The sequence below is a fragment of the Marmota monax genome, unplaced genomic scaffold (genome assembly GCF_021218885.2).
Source record: "Marmota monax isolate L192 unplaced genomic scaffold, Marmota_monax_Labrador192_F-V1.1 WCK01_AAM20220418_F8-fsc00009, whole genome shotgun sequence".
Lineage (NCBI taxonomy): Eukaryota > Metazoa > Chordata > Mammalia > Rodentia > Sciuridae > Marmota > Marmota monax.
Genome location: NW_026694710.1, coordinates 27,999,101 through 28,019,413, shown reverse-complemented (window position 1 = coordinate 28,019,413; position 20,313 = coordinate 27,999,101). Strand labels below are relative to the sequence as shown.

Sequence of the window (20,313 nt, the reverse complement as noted above, 5' to 3'; positions counted from 1 at the left end):
AGGAAAGCACAATATCTTCAATAAAATAATATTAGAAAATTTTCCAAACATGAAGAATTAATTGGAAAATCAAATACAAAAGACTTACAGGACCCCAAATGTACAAAATTACAACAGATCCACACCAAGGCACGTTATAATGAAATGCCTAGTATACAGAATAAGGATAGAATTTTAAAAGCCACAAGAGAAAAGTTTCAGATTACATATGGAGGAAACCAATTCATATCTCAGCAGATTTTTCAACCCAGACCCTCAAAGCTAGGAGACCCTGCAACAACATATCCCCAGCTCTGAAAGAAAATGGATGCCAACCAAGAATCTTCTATCCAGTAAAATTAAGCTACAAATTTGATGATGAAATAAAAACCTTCCATGATAAACAAAAGTTAAAAGAATTTACAATGAGAAAGCCTGCACTACAGAACATCCTCAGCAAAATATTCCATGAGAAGGAAATTAAAATGAAAACCAGCAAAGGGAGGAACTACACTAAAGGAAAAGCCAACCAAAGAAGTGACCAAGTCAAATTAAAAATAAAAAATAAAACAAAATGACCAGGAATACAAACCATAATTCAATAATAGCCCTGAATGTTAATGGCCTAAGCTCATCAATCAAAAGACATAGACTGGAAGATTGGATTTTTAAAAAAAGACCTAACCATATGGTGCTTCAAGAGATGCATGTATAGGAAAAGACATCCACAGACTGAAGGTGAAAGGGTAGGGAAAAACCTATCACTCACACACACCACGTAAACAAGCAGGGGTTTCCATCCTCATATCAGATGAAGTAGACTTCAAACCAAAATCAGTCAGAAGGGATAAAGAGGGGCATTTCATACTGCTTCAGGGAATGACACATCAACAAGACATGACAATCATGAATATCTATGTCCCCCCAAATGGAGCTTCCATGCATATCAAACAAACCCTTCTCAATTTCAAGAATCGGATGGACCACAACACAATAGTACTGGGTGCCTTTAACACACTTCTCTCATCACAGGATAGATCTTCCAAATAAAAACTAAAGAAACCATACAACCAATAATTTAGACTTAACAGATATATACAGAATATTTCAACCATCAACAATTTTCTCAAGCAGCACATGGATCCTTAATAGACCATTTGTTATGCCACAAAACAAGTCTTAGCAAATACACACACACACAAAAATAGAGGTCTTACCCTGCATTCTATCAGACCATAAGGAAATGAGAGTAGAAATCAATGATAAAATTAAAAATAGAAGCTACTCCAACACCTGAAGACTAAACAATAAGCTATTGAATTATGCATGGGAAACAGAGGACATCAGGGAAGAGATAAAAAGACTCTTAGAGGTAAATGAGAACTCTGATACAACACACTGAAATCTCTGGGGCACTATGTAGGCTATGCCAATAGAAAATTTCATTGCATTGAGCTCATTCATTAAAAGAATAAAAAGTAAACAAATAAACCAACTGACATTGCATCTCAAAGCCCTAGAAAAAGAAGAACAAATCAACACCAAAAGTAGAGAAAGACAGGAAATGATGAAAATCAGGGCTCAAATCAGTCAATGAAATTGAAACAAAAGAAAAAATTGAAAAAAAATGACAAAAGATGTTTTTTTGAAAAAAAATTAAAAAATTGATAAACCCTTAGCCACTCTAACCAAAAGGAGAGAGAAAACTCAAATTACTAGAATTCATAATGAAAAAGGAAGCATCACAACAGACACTACTGAAATGAAGAAGAGGGCTGGGGCTGGGGCTCAGGGGTGGAGCTGGTCTAGCATAGTGAGGCCCTGGGATCGATCCTCACACCACATAAAGATAAATAAATAACATAAAGGTCTTGTGTCCAACTACAAATAAATGTAAATTAAAAAAAAAAACAGGTGGAAGACCTCTATAATGAAAACTATAGAACACTAAAGAAAGAAATTGAAGAAGACCTCAGAAGATGGGAAGATCTCCCATGCTCTTGGATAGGCAGAATTAATACAGTGAAAAGGCCATACTACCCAAACTGTTATACAGATTTAATGCAATTCCTATGAAAACCCCAAAGACATTCTTCATAGAACTAGAAAAGGCAACCACGAAATTCATTTGGAAAAATAAGAGACCCAGAATAGCCAAAGCAATCCCCAGCAAGAAGAGTGAAGCAGGAGGCATCATAATACCAGACCTTGAACTACAAAGCAATAGTGACAAAGACAGCATGGTATTCATACCAAGTAGACATGCAGACCAATGGTACAAAATAGAAGACACAGAGACAAACCCACATAAATGGTCATCTCATACTAGACAAAGGTGCCAAAACATACACTGGAGAAAAGATAGCCTATTTAACAAGTGGTGCTGGGAAAACTGGAACTCCATATGTGCCAAAATGAAATTCAACCTCTGTCTCTCACCCTGCACAAAAATAAATTCAAAGTGGATCAAAGACTTAGACACTAGAGCAGAGACCCTGAGCCTAATAGAAGAAAAAAGCAGGCCTAAATCCTAAATCCTCATCATGTTGGCTTAGGACCTGACTTTCCAAACAAGGACTCCTAGAGCATAAGAAGTAAAGTCAAAAAAATGGGATGGATTCCAACTAAAAAGCATCTTCTTTTAGGAAACAATCAATAATGTGATGAGAGAGACTACAGAATGGTAAAAACCGTTTACCACACAGATAACAGACAGAGCACTAATCTCCAAGGATATATAAAGAACTCAAAAAACTTAACTCAAAAAAAAAAAAAACCCACAAATAACCTGATCAATAAATGGACTAAGGAACTGAACAGATACTTCACAGAAGAAATAGAATCAATCAATAAACATATGAAAAAATGTTCAACATCTCTAGCAATTAGAGAAATGCAAATAAAAACCACTCTAAGATTTCATCTCACTCCAGTCAGAATGGCAATCATCCAGAATATGGGCTACAATAAATGTTAGTGAGGATGTGGGGAAAAGGCACACTCAAACACTGCTGATGGGACTGCCAATTGGTGCAACTACCATGGAAAGCAGTATGGAGATTCCTCAGAAAACTTGGAATGGATCCACCATTTGACCCAGTTATCCCACTCCTCAGTTTATACCCAAAGGACTTAAAATAGCATATCACAGTGATGCAGTCACATCAATGTTTGTAGCAGATCAATTCACAAAAGCTAAACTATGGAACCAACCCAGATGCCCTTTAACAGTTGAATGGATAAAGAAAAATGTGGTACATATACTCAATGGAATATTACTCAGCCTTAAAGAAGAATGAAATCATGGCATTTGCAAGAAAATGGATGGAGTTGGAGAATATCATGCTAGGTGAAATAAGCCAATCCCCCGAAAGCAAAAGCTGAATGTTTTCTCTGATAAGCAGATGTTGCTCCAAAGTGGGACAGGGGGACAAGGAAGAATGCAGGAACTTTGGTTTGTAGAGCAGAGTGAGGGGAGGGGTGGGGATGGGAAGGATGGTAGAATGAGACAGACATTATTACCTATATTCATGTATGATCACACTAGGGGAGTGACTCTGCACCATGTACTGCCAAAGGAATGAGACATTGTGCTCCACTTGTGTACAATATGTCAAATCCATCCAACTATCATAGACAACTAATTAGAACAACAACAAAAACCTGAGTGCAATGGCATGTGCCTATAATCCCAGTGACTCAGGAGGCTGAGGCTATAGAATCTAGCTCAAGGCCAGCCTCAGCAACTTACCGAGGTACTAAGCAACCTAGTCAGACCCTGTCTCAAAAAAACAAAACAAAAAACGTGGTGATTTGGCTCCGTTGTTCAATCCTTTACAGACAAAAAAAGAAAGAAAGAAAGAAAGAAAGAAAAGAAGCAGTACAAACGCCTTGCTGTTGCCGATTCTGAAAACAAAAACCTGACCGCGTGAGCACATTGCTGGCTGCTCTTGGGCCTCAGAAGAAATCAGTGTCAAGTCAGTCTGCTCCAACCTGGGGCAGGCCGTATGCCAGTGTGCAGTTTTACACTGACACCTGGGAACGTGACCCCATTTGCACTGGTGGCCAGAAAGGTGTCGCAGCCCCAGCCTCCCCTGCATTCCTTCCTAAGCAGCTCCTACGTGGCATCCCACCGCTGCTTCCAGACTCTTCTCCGGTAGTGTCTCTGCCTTCGGACTCTCCTTCCAATCTCTTTCCCACTTGTTACTGGGTGAGTTTTTAAAAGATGCAACCCAGGACCCTTCCACGTGGAGTGCCATGCGTGGTCTGGCCTTGCCTGGCACTGTCTCTTCTTTCTCTGCTCTATGCACCTGCCCAGGGTTCTCTGCCTTCGCATGCTGGGCCCCTCCCCTGGCCATTCCTGACCTTTTTAGTCTGTTCTCGGGTTACCTCTTCAGGGAGGCGATGGCTGTCAGATGCCCTGGGGCTCCTCTGTGCTGCTCTCCATTCCTTCCACAGTCAGGGTGCAGTGTCCCTGAATGTCTTTCTTACTGTCTCTCCCAGTGGACAACAAAGCATCCGCCTGACACATGCCAGGCACCCAGCAAACATTTTGGATGAAGTAAATGATTGTTCTAATGCATATTTGCACCATCTGCTTGGACATGTAACTGCTGGGTCAAAGGGCATGCATGCTTGTTGTCTGGAAGCATGACATGCCACAACCCTTCCAGAAGGTTCAGTACAAGGAGGGGAGTGGAGCTCATAGCAGGATCAACACTGGGAACAAAACTAAACTACCACCATTTCAACATCTCAAAATCAACAGCATTTTTAGTTTTGTTGAGGATGGGGCTCCTGGGCAGGAAACCACCAGGGCTTGTGCCACGGGCACCCTGCCCATGCCCAACTGCCCGGGGCCTGCTTGACCCTGGGGGTATGGAAATGCTCGGCTGGCATGTGTGTGTTCCACGGACATCAGGAGAGCGGGCAGGACTGAGGCTGCAGGAGTGAGTTCTGAGTGTGCTGGGAGCTTCCCTTACTAGTGGGGTGGCAAGACCAGCCTGACGGCAGGCAAAAAATAGACCCTGCAGCAGGCAGTCCTGAACTCACAGACTGGGCTTGGGCGCTGAGTGGCAAGTCCTCAGTGTTCCCTGGAGGATTCAAAGAGGGCTCAGGGTATCAAGGTGTCAAACAGATGTTGCTGTGCCCTGAGGGCATGCATGCGGGAGCCAGTGAGGAATGTGGGTTCTGCCAGGCCAGTCCTCCACCTGACTCATACTCACTCCCAAGAGGGTGTTCATTGTGAGGGCTCACACTTTCTGTACCAGTTATCAATCTTCTTTGTTTCTTTAATTTTTGCTCTTTATCTTCTTCTTTCTTTAATTCCTCTTTCCCAAATTTTATGTTGAATACAACTCATTTATAATTGCAGATTTCTTTTAAAATACTCTTTAAAATATTCACTTGCGGGCTGGAGATGTGGCTCAAGCGGTAGCGCACTCGCCTGGCATGTGTGTGGCCCGGGTTCGATCCTCAGCACCACATACAAACAAAGATGTTGTGTCCACTGAAAACTAAAAAATAAATATTAAAATTCTCTCTCTAAAAAAAAAAAATTCACTTGCTTCCAAATAAAGTGTTACTAGTGTGGCCAAGTTCCACAGTGTTTGCTGAGATATTTTACTGTCTTTTTTTATTTTTATTTTTTTTAGGTGGACACAATATCTTTTTTTTTTATTGGTTGTTCAAAACATTACAAAGCTCATGATATATCATCTTTCATTCATTTGACTCAATTGGGTTATGAACTCCCATTTTTACCCCAAATACAAATTGCAGAATCACATTGGTTACACACTCACATTTTTACATAATGGCATATTAGTGACTGTTGTATTCTGCTACCTTTCCTATCCCCTACTATCCCCCCTCCCTCCCCTCCCATCTTCCCTCTCTACCTCATCTGCTGTTGTTCAATTCTCTCCCTTGTTTCCCCCCCTCCCCTCACAACCTCTTATATGTAATTTTGTGTAACATTGAGGGTCTCCTACCATTTCCATATGCTTTCCCTTCTCTCTCCCTTTCTCTCCCCCCACTCGTCTTTGTTTAATGTTAATCTTTTCCTCATGCTCTTCCTCCCTGCTCTGTTCTTAGTTGCTCTCTTTATATCAAAGAAGACATTTGGCATTTGTTTTTTAAGGATTGGCTAGCTTCGCTTAGCATAATCTGCTCTAATGCCATCCATTTCCCTGCAAATTCTACTTTTGTCATTTTTTAGTGCTGCGTAATACTCCATTGTGTATAGATGCCACATTTTTTTTATCCATTCATCTATTGAAGGGCATCTAGGTTGGTTCCACAGTCTAGCTATTGTGAATTGTGCCTCTATGATCATTGATGTGGCAGTATCCCTATAGTACGCTCTTTTAAGATCCTCAGGGAATAGTCCGAGAAGGGCGATAGCTGGGTCAAATGGTGGATCCATTCCCAGCTTTCCCAGGAATCTCCAAACTGCTTTCCAAATTGGCCGTACCAATTTGCAGTCCCACCAGCAGTGTACAAGTGTACCCTTTTCCCCACATCCTCGCCAACACTTATTGTTGTTTGACTTCATAATGGCTGCCAATCTTACTGGAGTGAGATGGTATCTTAGGGTGGTTTTGATTTGCATTTCTCTGACTGCTAGAGATGGTGAGCATTTTTTCTTGTACTTGTTGATTGATTGTATGTCCTCCTCTGTGAAGTGTCTGTTCAGGTCCTTGGCCCATTTGTTGATTGGGTTATTTGTTATCTTATTGTCTAATTTTTTGAGTTCTTTGTATACTCTGGATATTAGGTATCTGAAGTGTGAGGAGTAAAGATTTGTTCCCAGGATGTAGGCTCCCTATTTACCTCTCTTATTGTTTCTCTTGCTGAGAAAAAACTTTTTAGTTTAAGTAAGTCCCATTTGTTTATTCTTGTTATTAACTCTTGGGCTATAGGCGTCCTATTAAGGAATTTGGAGCCCGACCCCACAGTATGTAGATTGTAGCCAACTTTTTCTTCTATCAGACGCAGTGTCTCTGATTTGATATCTAGCTCCTTGATCCATTTTGGGTTAACTTTTGTGCATGGGGAGAGAAAGGGATTCAGTTTCATTTTGTTGCATATGGATTTCCAGTTTTCCCAGCACCATTTGTTGAAGATGCTATCCTTCCTCCATTGCATGCTTTTAGCCCCTTTATCAAATATAAGAAAGTTGTAATTTTGTGGATTGGTTTCTGTGTCCTCTATTCTGTACCACTGGTCCACCTGCCTGTTTTGGTACCAGTACCATGCTGTTTTTGTTACTATTGCTCTGTAGTATAGTTTGAAGTCTGGTATCGCTATACCTCCTGATTCACACTTCCTGCTTAGAATTGCTTTTGCTATTCTGGGTCTTTTGTATTTCCATATGAATTTCATGATTGCTTTATCTATTTCTACAAGAAATGCCGTTGGGATTTTGATTGGCATCGCATTAAACCTGTAGAGAACTTTTGGTAATATTGCCATTTTGATGATGTTAGTTCTGCCTATCCATGAACAGGGTACATTTTTCCATCTTCTAAGATCTTCTTCTATCTCTCTCTTTAGGGTTCTGTAGTTTTCATTGTATAAATCTTTCACCTCTTTTGTTAGGTTGATTCCCAAGTATCTTATTTTCTTTGAGGATATTGTGAATGGAGTGGTTTTTCTCATTTCCATTTCAGAAGTTTTGTTGCTGATATACAGGAATGCCTTTGATTTATGAGTGTTGATTTTATATCCTATCACTTTGCTGAATTCATTTATTAACTCTAGCAGTTTCTTTGTAGACCCTTTTGGGTCTGTTAAATATATTATCATGTCATCCGCAAATAGCGATAATTTAAGTTCTTCTTTTCCTATTTTTATGCCTTTAATTTCTTTTGTCTGTCTAATTGCTCTGGCCAGTATTTCAAGAACTAAATTGAATAGAAGTGGTGATAGAGGGCATCCCTGTCTTGTTCCAGATTTTAGAGGGAATGCCTTCAGTTTTTCTCCATTTAGGATGATGCTAGCCTGAGGTTTAGCATAGATTGCTTTTACAATGTTGAGGTAAGTTCCTGTTATCCCTAGTTTTTCTAGTGTTTTGAACATAAAGGGATGCTGTACTTTGTCGAATGCTTTTTCTGCATCTATCGAGATGATCTAATGGTTCTTGTCTTTAAGTCTATTGATGTGGTGAATAGCATTTATTGATTTCCGTATATTGAACCATCCTTGCATCCCAGGGATGAATCCTACTTGATCATGGTGCACAATTTTTTTGATATGCTTTTGTATTCGATTTGCCAGGATTTTATTGAGAATTTTTGCATCCAAGTTCATTAGAGATATTGGTCTGTAGTTTTCTTTCTTTGAAGTGTCTTTGTCTGGTTTCGGGATCAGGGTGATGTTGGCCTCATAGAATGAATTTGGAAGAGCTCCTTCTTTTTCTATTTCTTGAAATAGCTTGAAAAGTATTGGTATTAATTCTTCTTTGAAGGTTTTGTAAAACTCCGCTGTATACCCATCCGGTCCAGGGCTTTTTTTGGTTGGTAGTCTTTTGATGGCTTCTTCTATTTCTTCCTTTGTTATTGGTCTGTTTAAATTGTGTGTGTCTTCCTGACTCTATCTGGGCAGATCGTATGACTTAAGAAATTTATCAATATCTTCACTATCTTCTATTTTATTGGAATATAGGGTTTCAAAATACTTTCTAATTATCTTCTGTATTTCCGTAGTGTCTGTTGTGATATTGCCTTTTTCATCCCATATATTAGTAATTTGAGTTCTCTCTCTTCTTCTCTTCATTAGCATGGCTAAGGGCCTGTTGATCTTATTTATTTTTTCAAAGAATCAACTTTTAGTTTTGTCAATTTTTTCAATGTTTTTTTTTTGTTTCAATTTCATTGATTTCTGCTCTAATTTTAATTATTTCTTGTCTTCTACTACATTTGCTGTTGTTTTGCTCTTCCTTTTCTAGGTTTTTGAGGTGTAGTGTGAGTTCATTTATTTGTTGGTTTTTTCTTTTTTTGAGGAAAGAACTCCAAGAAATGAATTTCCCTCTTAAAACTGCTTTCATTGTGTCCCATAGATTCCGGTATGTTGTGTCTGTATTGTCATTTGTCTCTAAGAATTTTTTTTATCTCCTCCTTTATGTCTTCTGTAACCCATTGATCATTCAGTAACATATTGTTCATTTTCCATGTGATGTAGGATTTTTCCTTCCTTCTTTTATCATTGATTTCCAGTTTCATTCCATTATGATCAGATATGGTGCATGGTATTATCTTCACACCTTTATATTTACTAAGAGTTGCCCTATGGCATAATATATGGTCTATCTTTGAGTAGGATCCATGTGCTACTGAGAAGAACATGTATCCACTTGATGATGGTTGATATATTCTATATATGTCGGTTAAGTCTAGGTTATTGATTGTGCTATTGAGTTCTATAGTTTCTTTATTCAGCTTTTGTCTAGAGGATCTGTCTAATGGCGAGAGTGGTGTGTTGAAGTCACCCATAATTATTGTGTTGTAGTCTATTTGACTCTTGAACTTGAGGAGAGTTTATTTTATGAACGTTGCAGCTCCACTGTTTGGTGCATACAAATTGATAATTGTTATGTCTTGTTGGTGGATGGTTCCTTTTAACAGTATATAGTGTCCTTCTTTATCCCTTTTGATTAACTTAGGTTTGAAGTTGATTTTATTCGATATGAGTATGGCCACTCCTGCTTGCTTCCGAGGGCCATGTGAGTGGTATGATTTTTCCCAACCTTTTACCTTCAGCCTGTGTATGTCTTTTCCTATCATATGAGTCTCCTGAAGGCAGCATATTGTTGGATCTGTTTTTTTGATCCAGGTTACTAGCCTATGTCTCTTGATTGGTGAGTTTAGGCCATTAACATTTAAGGTTACAATTGAAATATGATTTGTACTTCCAGTCATGTTTATTTATTTATTTATTTTAGTTTGGCTAGTTTTTACTTTTTGGTTATTTTCCTCCCCCTTTACTGAGATACCTCCCGCTGTTAGTTTTGGGCACTATTTTTCAATTCCTCTTCTTTGAAGTATTTTGCTCCAAATGCTTTGTAGTGCTGGTTTTCTGGCTGCGAATTCTTTTAGCTTTTGTTTATCGTGAAAGATTTTAATTTCATTCCATCTTTCATATCTGGGAAGTTTTCTAGAATTATTTCATTTAATATGTTGTCCATTCCTTTGGTTTGAATCTCCGTGCCTTCTTCTATCCCGATGACTCTCAAATTTGGTTTTTTTATGACATCCCATATCTCTTGAATAGATTGCTCATGGGATTTAAGCATCTTTTCTGTGTTGACTATATTCTTTTCAAGTTGATAAACTTTGTCTTCATTATCTGATGTTCTGACTTCTACTTGACCTAGTCTATTTGTAATATTCTCATTTGAGTTTTTAATTTGGTTTATAGTTTCCTGCATTTCTAGGATTACTGTTTGATTTTTTTTAAGACCTCTATCTCCTGGTAAAGCTCATTCTTTGCCATTTGAATTTGTTTGTTTAATTCATTTTCAAAATATACTTTTATTGCTTGGACTTGCTGTCTCATGTCTTCTCTAATATTCCTTTCCATCTGAGTTAGGTATGCCTTGAGTTCTTTCCCTATCCATGTTTCTGATGCTTCTAGGTCCTCCTGTAGATTTAAGTTGTCCTGCAATGTTTGTACTCCTTTTTTCCCTTGTTTTTTCATGATGTTCATGTTACTTTCCAGCTCTATTTGATTGCTGTGTTTCTGCTCTCTTCTATAGATTTGTTTTGGTTTTGTATATCTCTGTTGTCTCTCCTTTGTGTTGGTGGACTATGCCTGCTAAAGTGGATTCCGCTGGGAAGGAATTCCGACGGCCGAGCTCCAGTGACGTCACCTCTCTGCTATGGCGGGCCCCAGGCTCCTTGCCGGGGTGTCCGAATGGGGGGGGTGGGACTGGACTGTCTCTGGCGTGCGGTCTCCAGCCACCCAGTCACGAGGGCCTGGCCTCTAGTCCCCTGGTTTCTCCTGATAGTCCTGGTTTCTCCTGCTAGACCAGATTTCCCCTGAGTGATGCCTCTCGGCAGTTCAAACTGTACTCTGGGCCTGCCGTTTGTTGGGTGTGGAGGGTGGCTATTGGGAACCCCGGCACTCTATTGTTTTGATTTTTTCCGCTTGCCCCTCCCCCAGCGCTGGCAAGACAGGTTTCGTTCTTGCTGCTGATGGGAGGGGGAGTTGAAGGTCAGGTGTCTCTAGTTTTCCCCGCGTCTTTATGCAGGCTCACTCTGATAATCCCTCCCCCGGAAAGCCTAGGAGAGATTTTATGTGAATTCCCTGCTGTATGGGAGATGAGCTGAGTAACACACACCTGTTTTATTGTTGCAACCTGTCGGAGAGTGGCGGTGGTTACTTCAGCTCTCCAAGATGGTGGCCGCTGGTTTCCTTGGTGGAGTTTCCGTTGTGGGGTATTCCTTCCCCGTCTGAAATCCCGAACTCAGCCCGGGGCTCAGTGAGGGCTCAGCCGGCAGGATTCCACAGAATCCGCAGCAACGTTTCTCCCTGCTTGCTGGTCGCTTCTCGGCGGCGCCCCGCCGTCTGTAGCCGCGGGGCGGGCCGTGCGGATCAGTCAGCCTGGATCTCCGGTCACACAGTTGGCTCGTGTTTGAGACTCAATTACCGGACCTCGGTGCTGGAAATCCTTCCTCTAGGTTTCGGTGCACCCCCATTTTGCTGTAAGTTCCTAACAAGATAGTTTTTTGTCGTTCTAACTCGTTATTCACCTGCGCAGTGGTGCGGTACACGGGGTGTGATGCACTCTATTCGCGGCCATCTTGGAGTCCATAATATCTTTATTTTGTTTTAATATGGTGTTGAGGATCAAACCCAGTGCCTCGCGCATGCCAGGCGGGCGCACTACCACTTGAGCCACATCCCCAGCCCCTATTTTACTGTCTTTTACTCCTAAAATCTTGTATTTTCTTGGGATGTCTTTTTTTATCTTAAGTTACTTGGGACTGTGACACAGTTCCAAGTAGGTATGTGAATGGCACATGCAGAGCCATGTATCAAGGGACTTCTTAGTACACTGTGGTCACAGACATGAAATCTTTTGGGGTTTCCTTTGTGACCAGACTGGAGGTGTTTTGTAAATGTGCCACATGTCTTCCATTTCTGGGCCCAGGTCCTGTCTGTCTCTCTACCTATCTGGGTGGCTACACTAGGTTGTTGCTTCAGGTGGAGCCTGGCTCTGGTGATGGCCCTCTCTGTTCATTGGCAGGAACTGTAGCTCATCCAGGCACTGCAGCCTCAGCAGCCCAGCCCTGCCCATCCACACACTGTCCACCTGTCTGTCCACCTGCCAGCTGTAAAGCTAGGAGTGACAGCACTGGAAGCTGCAGAGGGGAGGAAGCAGGGGGTGCCAGGGCGTGGCTGTGGCTGCCCTACCTGTGTGATAACACTGGTCAATAGCTGCTTGCGCGAAGTCTTTGATTTTCTTGTACTTCTGCAAAAAGCTCTCCAAAAACTGGGTGGCTTCCTGAACAGTAATTCCAAGGCAAGCAGCAAGCCGCTCCTTCCCTGTGTGAACCAGAAAGACACGTGTGATCAGAGTCTAGGCCTGACCCCCACCAGGTATGTTAGGGGTACCAAGAGTATGTGCCCCCCAGGGAGTGACCAGGTACAGGGAATAAACCAACCAAAGGCCTCTGAGACAGTGTGGTGAGTCAAGGTCTCGTTAGCAGTCCTGGTCTGCAGGTGCTCAGTACCACGGATCTAAATAGGGCCTGTTGGACTGAGGTTGTGACTCAGTGGTAGAGAGCTTGCCTCGCACATGTGAGCCCCTGGGTTTGATCCTCAGCACCACAGATAAATAAACAAATAAAATAAAGGTATTGTGTCCATCTACAAGTTTATATATATATATATATATATATATATATATATATATATATATATATATATATAAATAAATAATAGGGCCTGTTAACTCTTATTATTTTTAACAATGTTAACTGTCTTCCAGGTGCAGCAGATGAAGCTTTAAATGAGGTAGACATGGTTCCTGCTCTTGGCTTGGCCAATGGGAGGACCAACTGCAGAACTCGGGGAGGCTGGACAGGGTACAGAGGAAAAGGAGACTAAGTTCCATGCCAAATGATGGAAGTGCACTCAGAAGTTTCTGTGCTTGGAATTTTTAGTTTGAAACACATGCTCTTGGTCCAGACAGATATTTTCCAGGTGTTCTTGTGAAGCTGCTTATAGAAAGGTCTCTGGTGGGTCAGCACCTGAGTTCCAGCACAGCAATGAGCTTCCTGCTGGTCAGGTGCCGGTGCTGGGAGCACAGAGGCCTGGGTGTGAATCTGCCCTGTCACTCACAGGAACCTAGGGAAGTTATCTAACCTGCAATGAACTCATACCCTTACTTGTAAGTGAGGAACAAGAGTCCTTTCCCACGGGGCGGCTAAGGGAGCTTCATGAGCCAAGGCATGTATAGCTTCAAGCACTGCCTGGCTCCTACTTGGTGTTGAATATGAGTGACCCTCTTCCATTTTCCTCCAGAAAAAAACAAGAACCCAAGAACGGGGTGGGAGCCCTGACAATAGGATTTCGGAGAAGGCCCTGGGCTTCAGGAGGCTGCCCTGATGGAGGGAAGCCCCGAGGGGCATTCTTGGGGGATCACCACCCGGGCTAGGGCAGGGCTTGCTGTTCCCTGTGATAAGCCAGCTGGGGACCTCCCTGAGGCTTTCAGACAGGATGGGCCAGAGACCACGGCCCAAGGGCAGAGATGTGGGGTCTGTTTAGACAAGAAAAAAGCCTTTCAGGAGTGGGGTTGCCTGGCCTCTCAGGTCTGGTCTTCTCCTTGACTAGGCCATGCTGGCCTCACCCACTGAAGCCTTCCATTGCTCTGGATATGGATAGTGCTCCAGTCTTGGGACAGTGAGGGGCAGACGTTTGCTTCCACTGCTTTGCCAAGAAGAGTGGAAAAGTGGTGTGCTTTGTTCTCCCAGAATTTATGACAGCAGTGAGGGATGAACTCTTGGAACCCCAGTGCTCCCTCTCTGTCCATGTCTAGCTGACTACTCAGAGGTACTTGGCTGGAAATGAAAACACTCCACCACCCTTTTTAAGGTTGAATCAAGATAGTGTGATATCTTCACAAACAAGGTATTATGTTTTGCTACATGTTACCAAAATAATCCATCTCTAACTCTTTCTTTCTGTGGAATTCCAAGAACCACCCATGAGCTATGGTGCTGTGATAGAAAAGTTCATTGTCTTTGAGAAAGAAATCAGATGGCGGCTTGATGCCTCAGCCAGGTCAGACAGAGGGGACTTAGAGTCTTATTCTTAGTGATGTCTTTTCCCATTTCCCATCTGCTGTTAAGCCCATCTGGGGGATTTTTTTTTATTTCAGACCTTATAGTCTTCAGTTTTAGAATCTTCACTTAGTCCTGTTTATTTGCTGAGGGTTTTCCCTCCCTCATTTGTATATCATTGAGCACAGTTATAATAGCAGTTTTGAAATCCTTGTCTGCTGCTTCCAATACCAGGTCATCTCAGGATCTTTTTCCACGATGGCTTTTTCTTTTGAGTATGACCAAGATGTTTCCTCACGTTTAATAATCTCGGATTGTATCCTGGATATTGTGAATATGTTGTAGAAACTTTGGATTCTGGAGTTCACGCCGGAGCCCAGGGGAGGAAGCTTCTCTGTCTGATCCGGCCACTCTGCGGGACTCTGAGGAAAAGCTCCCATCAGGTAGACGGCGGCTGCCACCATGGGTAAAGGAGACCCCAACAAGCCGAGGGGCAAAATGTCCTTGTACACCTTCTTCGTGCAGACCTGCCGGGAAGAGCACAAGAAGAAACACCCGGACTCTTCCATCAACTTCGCCGAATTCTCCAAGAAGTGCTCGGAGAGATGGAAGACCATGTCTGCAAAGGAGAAGTCGAAGTTTGAAGATATGGCAAAAAGTGACAAAGCTCGCTATGACAGGGAGATGAAAAATTACGTTCCTCCCAAAGGTGATAAGAAAGGAAAGAAAAAAGATCCCAACGCTCCTAAGAGACCACCATCTGCCTTCTTCCTGTTTTGCTCTGAACATCGCCCAAAGATCAAAAGTGAACACCCAGGCCTGTCCATTGGGGATACTGCAAAAAAAACTGGGTGAAATGTCGTCTGAGCAGTCAGCCAAAGATAAACAGCCATATGAACAGAAAGCAGCTAAGCTAAAGGAGAAATATGAGAAGGATATTGCTGCATACCGTGCTAAGGGCAAAAGTGAAGCAGGAAAGAAGGGCCCCGGTAGGCCAACAGGCTCAAAGAAGAGTGAACCAGAAGATGAAGAGGAAGAGGAAGAAGAGGAGGATGATGAAGATGATGAGGAAGAGGAGGAGGATGAAGAATAAGTGGTTGTCCTGTAATGATGTGTGTGGAGTGTGTGTGTGTGCTCAGGCAACTGTTTTGCTAAGAATGTGAATTCAAGTGCAGCTCAACATTAGCTTCAGTATAAAAACTGTACAGATTTTTGTATAGTTGCTAAGATTCTTTGTAGAGAAAATAATTTTTTAAAAATGCAGATTGTAGCTTTTTGAAGGGCTACTACATACAGTTAGATTTTAAAGCTTCTGATGTTGAATGTTCCTAAATATTTAATGGTTTCTTTAATTTCTTGTGTATGGTAGCACAGCAAACTGATAGGAATTAGTAAATTTTGGGTTTTTTAGGATGTTGCATTTTTTTAAAAATTTGTAATAAAATTATGTATATTATTCCTATTGTCCTTGTCTTAATACGCTAAATTAGTTTTCCCTTTTGAAAAAAAATTATGCCCAATAGTTCTTAGGTAACAGTAGAATTAGTAAAATGTTTTAAACTTTGAAATTCAGATCTGGAATTTAATACACTTTAAGAACTTTATGAACTTTCAAAGAAATATTACACTTCGTGCTTGATGCTTATATTCATTTATTAAGTAACTTGTCCCTTACCCGCTTTGGCCTTCAGAAATTTTATGTAGCTAGGGTGGTGAATTCTAAAATGTACACATTTGATTTTTTAAAAAAAATTACAAAAATTTTAGCTTTTTATTAAGTTAAAGGTAGAATACCTGAGTAGATTTTGAATTATATATGAAATCTTGGGTCTTAAGTCTAGAATTCTAGGTAACTAGCCTAAGAAGTATTTGATTGTGATATTCCCTGACTAATCTAAATTTCACTAGGATTTGTATTTATAGGGGATGGCATTTATTTTAGGAATGCTTACTTGAGGAGGCAACAGTTAACTTGTAAGTTGATATTAGAGGTATTAGTGAAAGTTGATCATCTATGGACTAAATGCCTACCTACAGAAGTCTTTGTTGACAGTTTGACTATCTTGATTACCTAAGTTTGGGTTTTTTTTTTCTTTTTGATAGGATTGAACCCAGGGTCACTTAACCACTGAGTCATGTCCCCCAGCCCATTTTTGTTTTGTTTAGAGGCAGGGTCTTATTACGACTTTAGGGTCTTGCTAAGTAACTGAGATTGGTCTTAAACTTGCAACCCTGTCTCAGTTTTGTGAGTGGCTGGGGATTACAGGTGTGCACTACCTTACCTGGCAGGATTTTCACTGATCATAAAATAAAAATTTGTTTTCAGATGTTCGGTGACTTAGTACAATTAAAGTATTTGGGGTAATGTATTTCAGATGCATACCCTGGTGTAGGGCTTTATAGAAATAGGAACTTTTGAGCCTATTTTTTCCCATTTGTAATATGGGATAAATACCTACTTCACAGTGTGTTAATGATGAAAATTTTGTAAAGTACTTGAAAACAGCACCTAATGCACAGGAAAGATGGGAAGTTGTTAAAATCTAAATAGAGAAATTTTGTGTTTACTTAATTTCCATATCTATGGATTAGACCCACAAAGCTGTTTCTTTTCCCCTAACTTTGGGATACTGACATTCTGTTGTTTGTAGTTTAAGAACACCCATTTGAATCAATAGCGAATCAGGATTTGAAATGGGCCCTGCCTAGCTCATGTTTGAAATAAAAATTTCAGATCTGAGAGACTAAACAACAAGTTCTCAATAATTGCGACTAGGTGACTAAAAGATATATGAAAGCATTGAAATGAGAGTAATTTTTAAAATTCTCTTCTAGACTAGCCACTAATTGGAGGTATGTTTATGTAAGCTTTATAAATAGGTCATATTTAAGTGGAACAAAATGTAAAAGGGTAGGTATGAGAGGATAGTTCATCTTATTAAGTCCCAGCTATATTGTTCCAGACTATTAACTCGGAAAACTCCAGTGATGCAATACTTTATCCAATAAAGGTGTAACCATAAATAATGGTGTATGTATACATCTAGATGCATGTATCTAAATACGTAGTTCTTAACATTGATGGAAACTTTTTAGTATGACAGTTGGCATATTAAATAGCTAACTGCAGTATGAAACTGAGTAAATCAGTTCCCTAAAAAGAAAAGAAACTTTGGATTCTGTTATGTTCTTCTCAGGAGCACTGATTTTTAAATTTAATTTGTTTTATTTTTATTTTTTGTGATACTGGGGATTGAACCCAGGAGTACTTAACCACTGGGTTAAGCCACATCTCAAGCCCTTTTTATCTATTTATTTTTAAATTTTGAGTCAGGGTCTCACAAGGTTGCTTAGAGCCTTGCTAAGTTGCTGAGGCTGGCCTCAAACTTGCAATCCTTCTGCCTCAGCCTCCCAAGTTCTGGGGATTACTGGTGTGTGCCACCAGACCCAGCTTAATTTTTTTTAAAGACAGCAGTTAATTTGGCTAAATTCAAATGTCAAACTCTCTCTCCTTGCAGTGAACAGCAGCTAAAATCTCAGATCAGTCCTCATAGCCTTAGCTGGGCTGTCTGGCGTTTGCACCACTCATGCATAACTAGGGGTCTGTCACAGATTTGGACAGAGTACATATCCAGAATTTGGGCTTCCCCTTGGCTCTATTCTTTCTAAAATCACTCCCTTCACTTTCTAGATTCTATTGTTGCCCCCGACTCTGCCCTCTGGTTTTTCAGGCTGTACGACTGGGGTCCTGAGTTCCCACACCCACAGCAGTGATGGAGCAGGGCTGTGTGATGGGAAGCTCACTGTGCACTATTCCTTTCTTCCAAGTGTCAGCCAACTTGCAGCTTCAGTTGGCTTTTGGTCACTTCCCAGTGCTTTCAATACCTATTTCATAGAGGATAGCCTGTGTGTGGGGGAGGGCTGGGCTGATGGGGGAGACTTGGCTATTACCAGGAGCCACACCTTTTCAGAACATTTATGGCTCAGAATGAATTACTTTCTTCTCACCTGTAGAGCTGTCAAGCTGCTTGAAGGGGAGTGGGTGGCTAAGCGCTTTGTCCATTGGGAACAGATGACATAGTAACCCCAAAGGAAGCAAAGACGAGAGGCTGGTGGAGACAGAGGGTCCCATGGCTCTCCAGGCCCTGGAGTGGGGTTATCACCCTCAAGCCCACTGTTCCTACCCAAGCAGGACATCTCTTGGCTCGAGGGCTCCTCTGTTCTCGCCCACATATTGGCTCCTTCTCTCATAGAGCTGATCAGTTGATTAGGTTTCTATTTTTTGGGTTATAATCACAAGCAGGTATGCCTGAGAGCACCCAGGACCCACTCAGTAGGAACACTAAGCATTTCCCACCCCTAAAATCCTATCTGAGCAATATGGCCTTTGCCAGGTGGCTAATCACGTCCTGTGTGTATACATCATAGATTTATCTTCAGGAAGACACCTCCATTCCGTTTCCTCTAAGTACTGCCCCATAAGTATTGCTCAGTCTCTCACTCATTTCTGTCACTGGGGTTGAGAAGTGTCTGACCAACACTGAGCCCCAGGAACACTACTCCACCTGGATGGACCTTCCACTCTAGCCCAGGTGTTGCTTCTCTGGGCAGCCTCCCAGGCTCTCAGGCCCCATCCTTATAGGCACTCTTTGGGGCTCCCTGGGTACCAAGGACTCTCAGTGTTAGGCTCAGTTCTAGAGGAGACATGCCCCTTAGAAGCAGGCCTGAGTCCTAGTCCACAGCCCTCCTGTGGGCCCAGCCTACAGCATGCATCCTATAAGCATCTGCTGACTGCTTGGTGACTGGCTGTGGAGCACTCTGAGGAAGCACTGAGAAGACTGGCCAACTCTGAGAAAGTTATAATTATAAAAGCCTTGGGCTTTATCTGGGGGTCTGTGGGCAGTTTCTTGCAGAAATATGGCTCCTGTTGGAACTCAGAGGTGGCTGTAGGCAGGCACAGTGAGTAGGGAGGTGCCCCAGTATGTTGCTGAGTTTAGGCGACTAAAGGCCATGCCGGCCCTTAAGCTGCTTCTCTGCTTGTTTCAAAGTCTTGCAGCTGCTTCTGCTATCTCTGTCACCATCCTCAGGAACACACAGAATAATGCCTCGGCCAGGGCCCAGTGTTCCTATAGCAGTTTCTGGACTCTCAGAGTTGTGATTCTGTGAAAGGCAGGGCTGCCTGCCTGGGCCAAAGTCCCTCCACTGAATTTTCCAAAGGTTCCCAGCAGCTCAGGAACCTGGTGAATTCACTTGGGTTCTTGGTCCCAGATAATCCGACAAGGTTCTGGTTTCAAAAGGGGAACAGAGACACAACCTGAAGTGAGCAACACGTACGTGGTGATTCCAGCTGTCAGGCAGGCGGGAGCAATGGAGGCTGTGAGGTGGAAGCTTGGGGTGGGAGCCCTGCCAGCATCAGGGCTAAAAGTAGCCAAATTACCCTCTTCACCAGCATCACAGCCAATGACTCACTGCTTATTTGCACAGTGTAGCTCTTTTCCTCTTCAGGAAAAAATAAATGCTCCAGAAGAAGCCCAGTGGGTGGCCATGAAGTCCACCTTCATCTGGGGGTGGGGACTACTGTGGGGGACTCTGCTGTCCTCTTGGAGCCCAGTTTACCCACAGTGGGCCTCCCTTTCTCCTGACTGAACAGGAGGGTCCAGCCTCACTTGGGGCATTTGTTGAAATAGCCCAGCATTGAAGCAGGACCCAGATAGGTGGCAGATGACAAGAGATGGGGGCTAGCTGAGCCAGGTGCTGCCTCAGCAATCATACAAGAGCATTTTCTGAGAAGGAGACCAATACTGGCACCTCGGACAGGGCCACATGCTCAGGTGGTGACAGAATCAAGACTTGGGCTGGGCAGGGTGGGAAGGCAGCGTTGGACCTGCTGAGCTGGAGCTCGTGGCACGTCTGGAGCAAGGATGCAAGGCACTGAGGTCTAGTTTACTTGGCAGAATGCTGCTTTCCCCCAGAATGGAGACCCCAGGAAGCTTCAGAGGACATTTAAGAGGAAACAGGCCCAACAACTGAGGAGAGTCCCAGCATC

The 20,313-nt window shown here is 42.2% G+C and overlaps 2 protein-coding genes across 2 annotated transcripts in view; one reads left to right on the top strand and one right to left on the bottom strand.

The window, feature by feature from the left end:
- The window catches only part of Poln (DNA polymerase nu), a 202,889-nt gene that overhangs the window by 10,800 nt on the left and 171,776 nt on the right, over positions 1 to 20,313 (bottom strand). Inside the window, exon 24 of the mRNA XM_046423887.2 lies at positions 12,397 to 12,528. Coding sequence (XP_046279843.2) covers positions 12,397 to 12,528 — 132 coding nt within the window. The remainder of the gene's footprint in view (positions 1 to 12,396; positions 12,529 to 20,313) is intronic.
- LOC124078790 (high mobility group protein B2-like) lies at positions 14,635 to 15,682 on the top strand. Its single transcript, XM_046423886.2, is given in 2 exon segments — positions 14,635 to 15,107; positions 15,109 to 15,682. Coding segments are annotated over 2 exon segments (630 nt in total). The 5' UTR covers positions 14,635 to 14,729; the 3' UTR covers positions 15,361 to 15,682.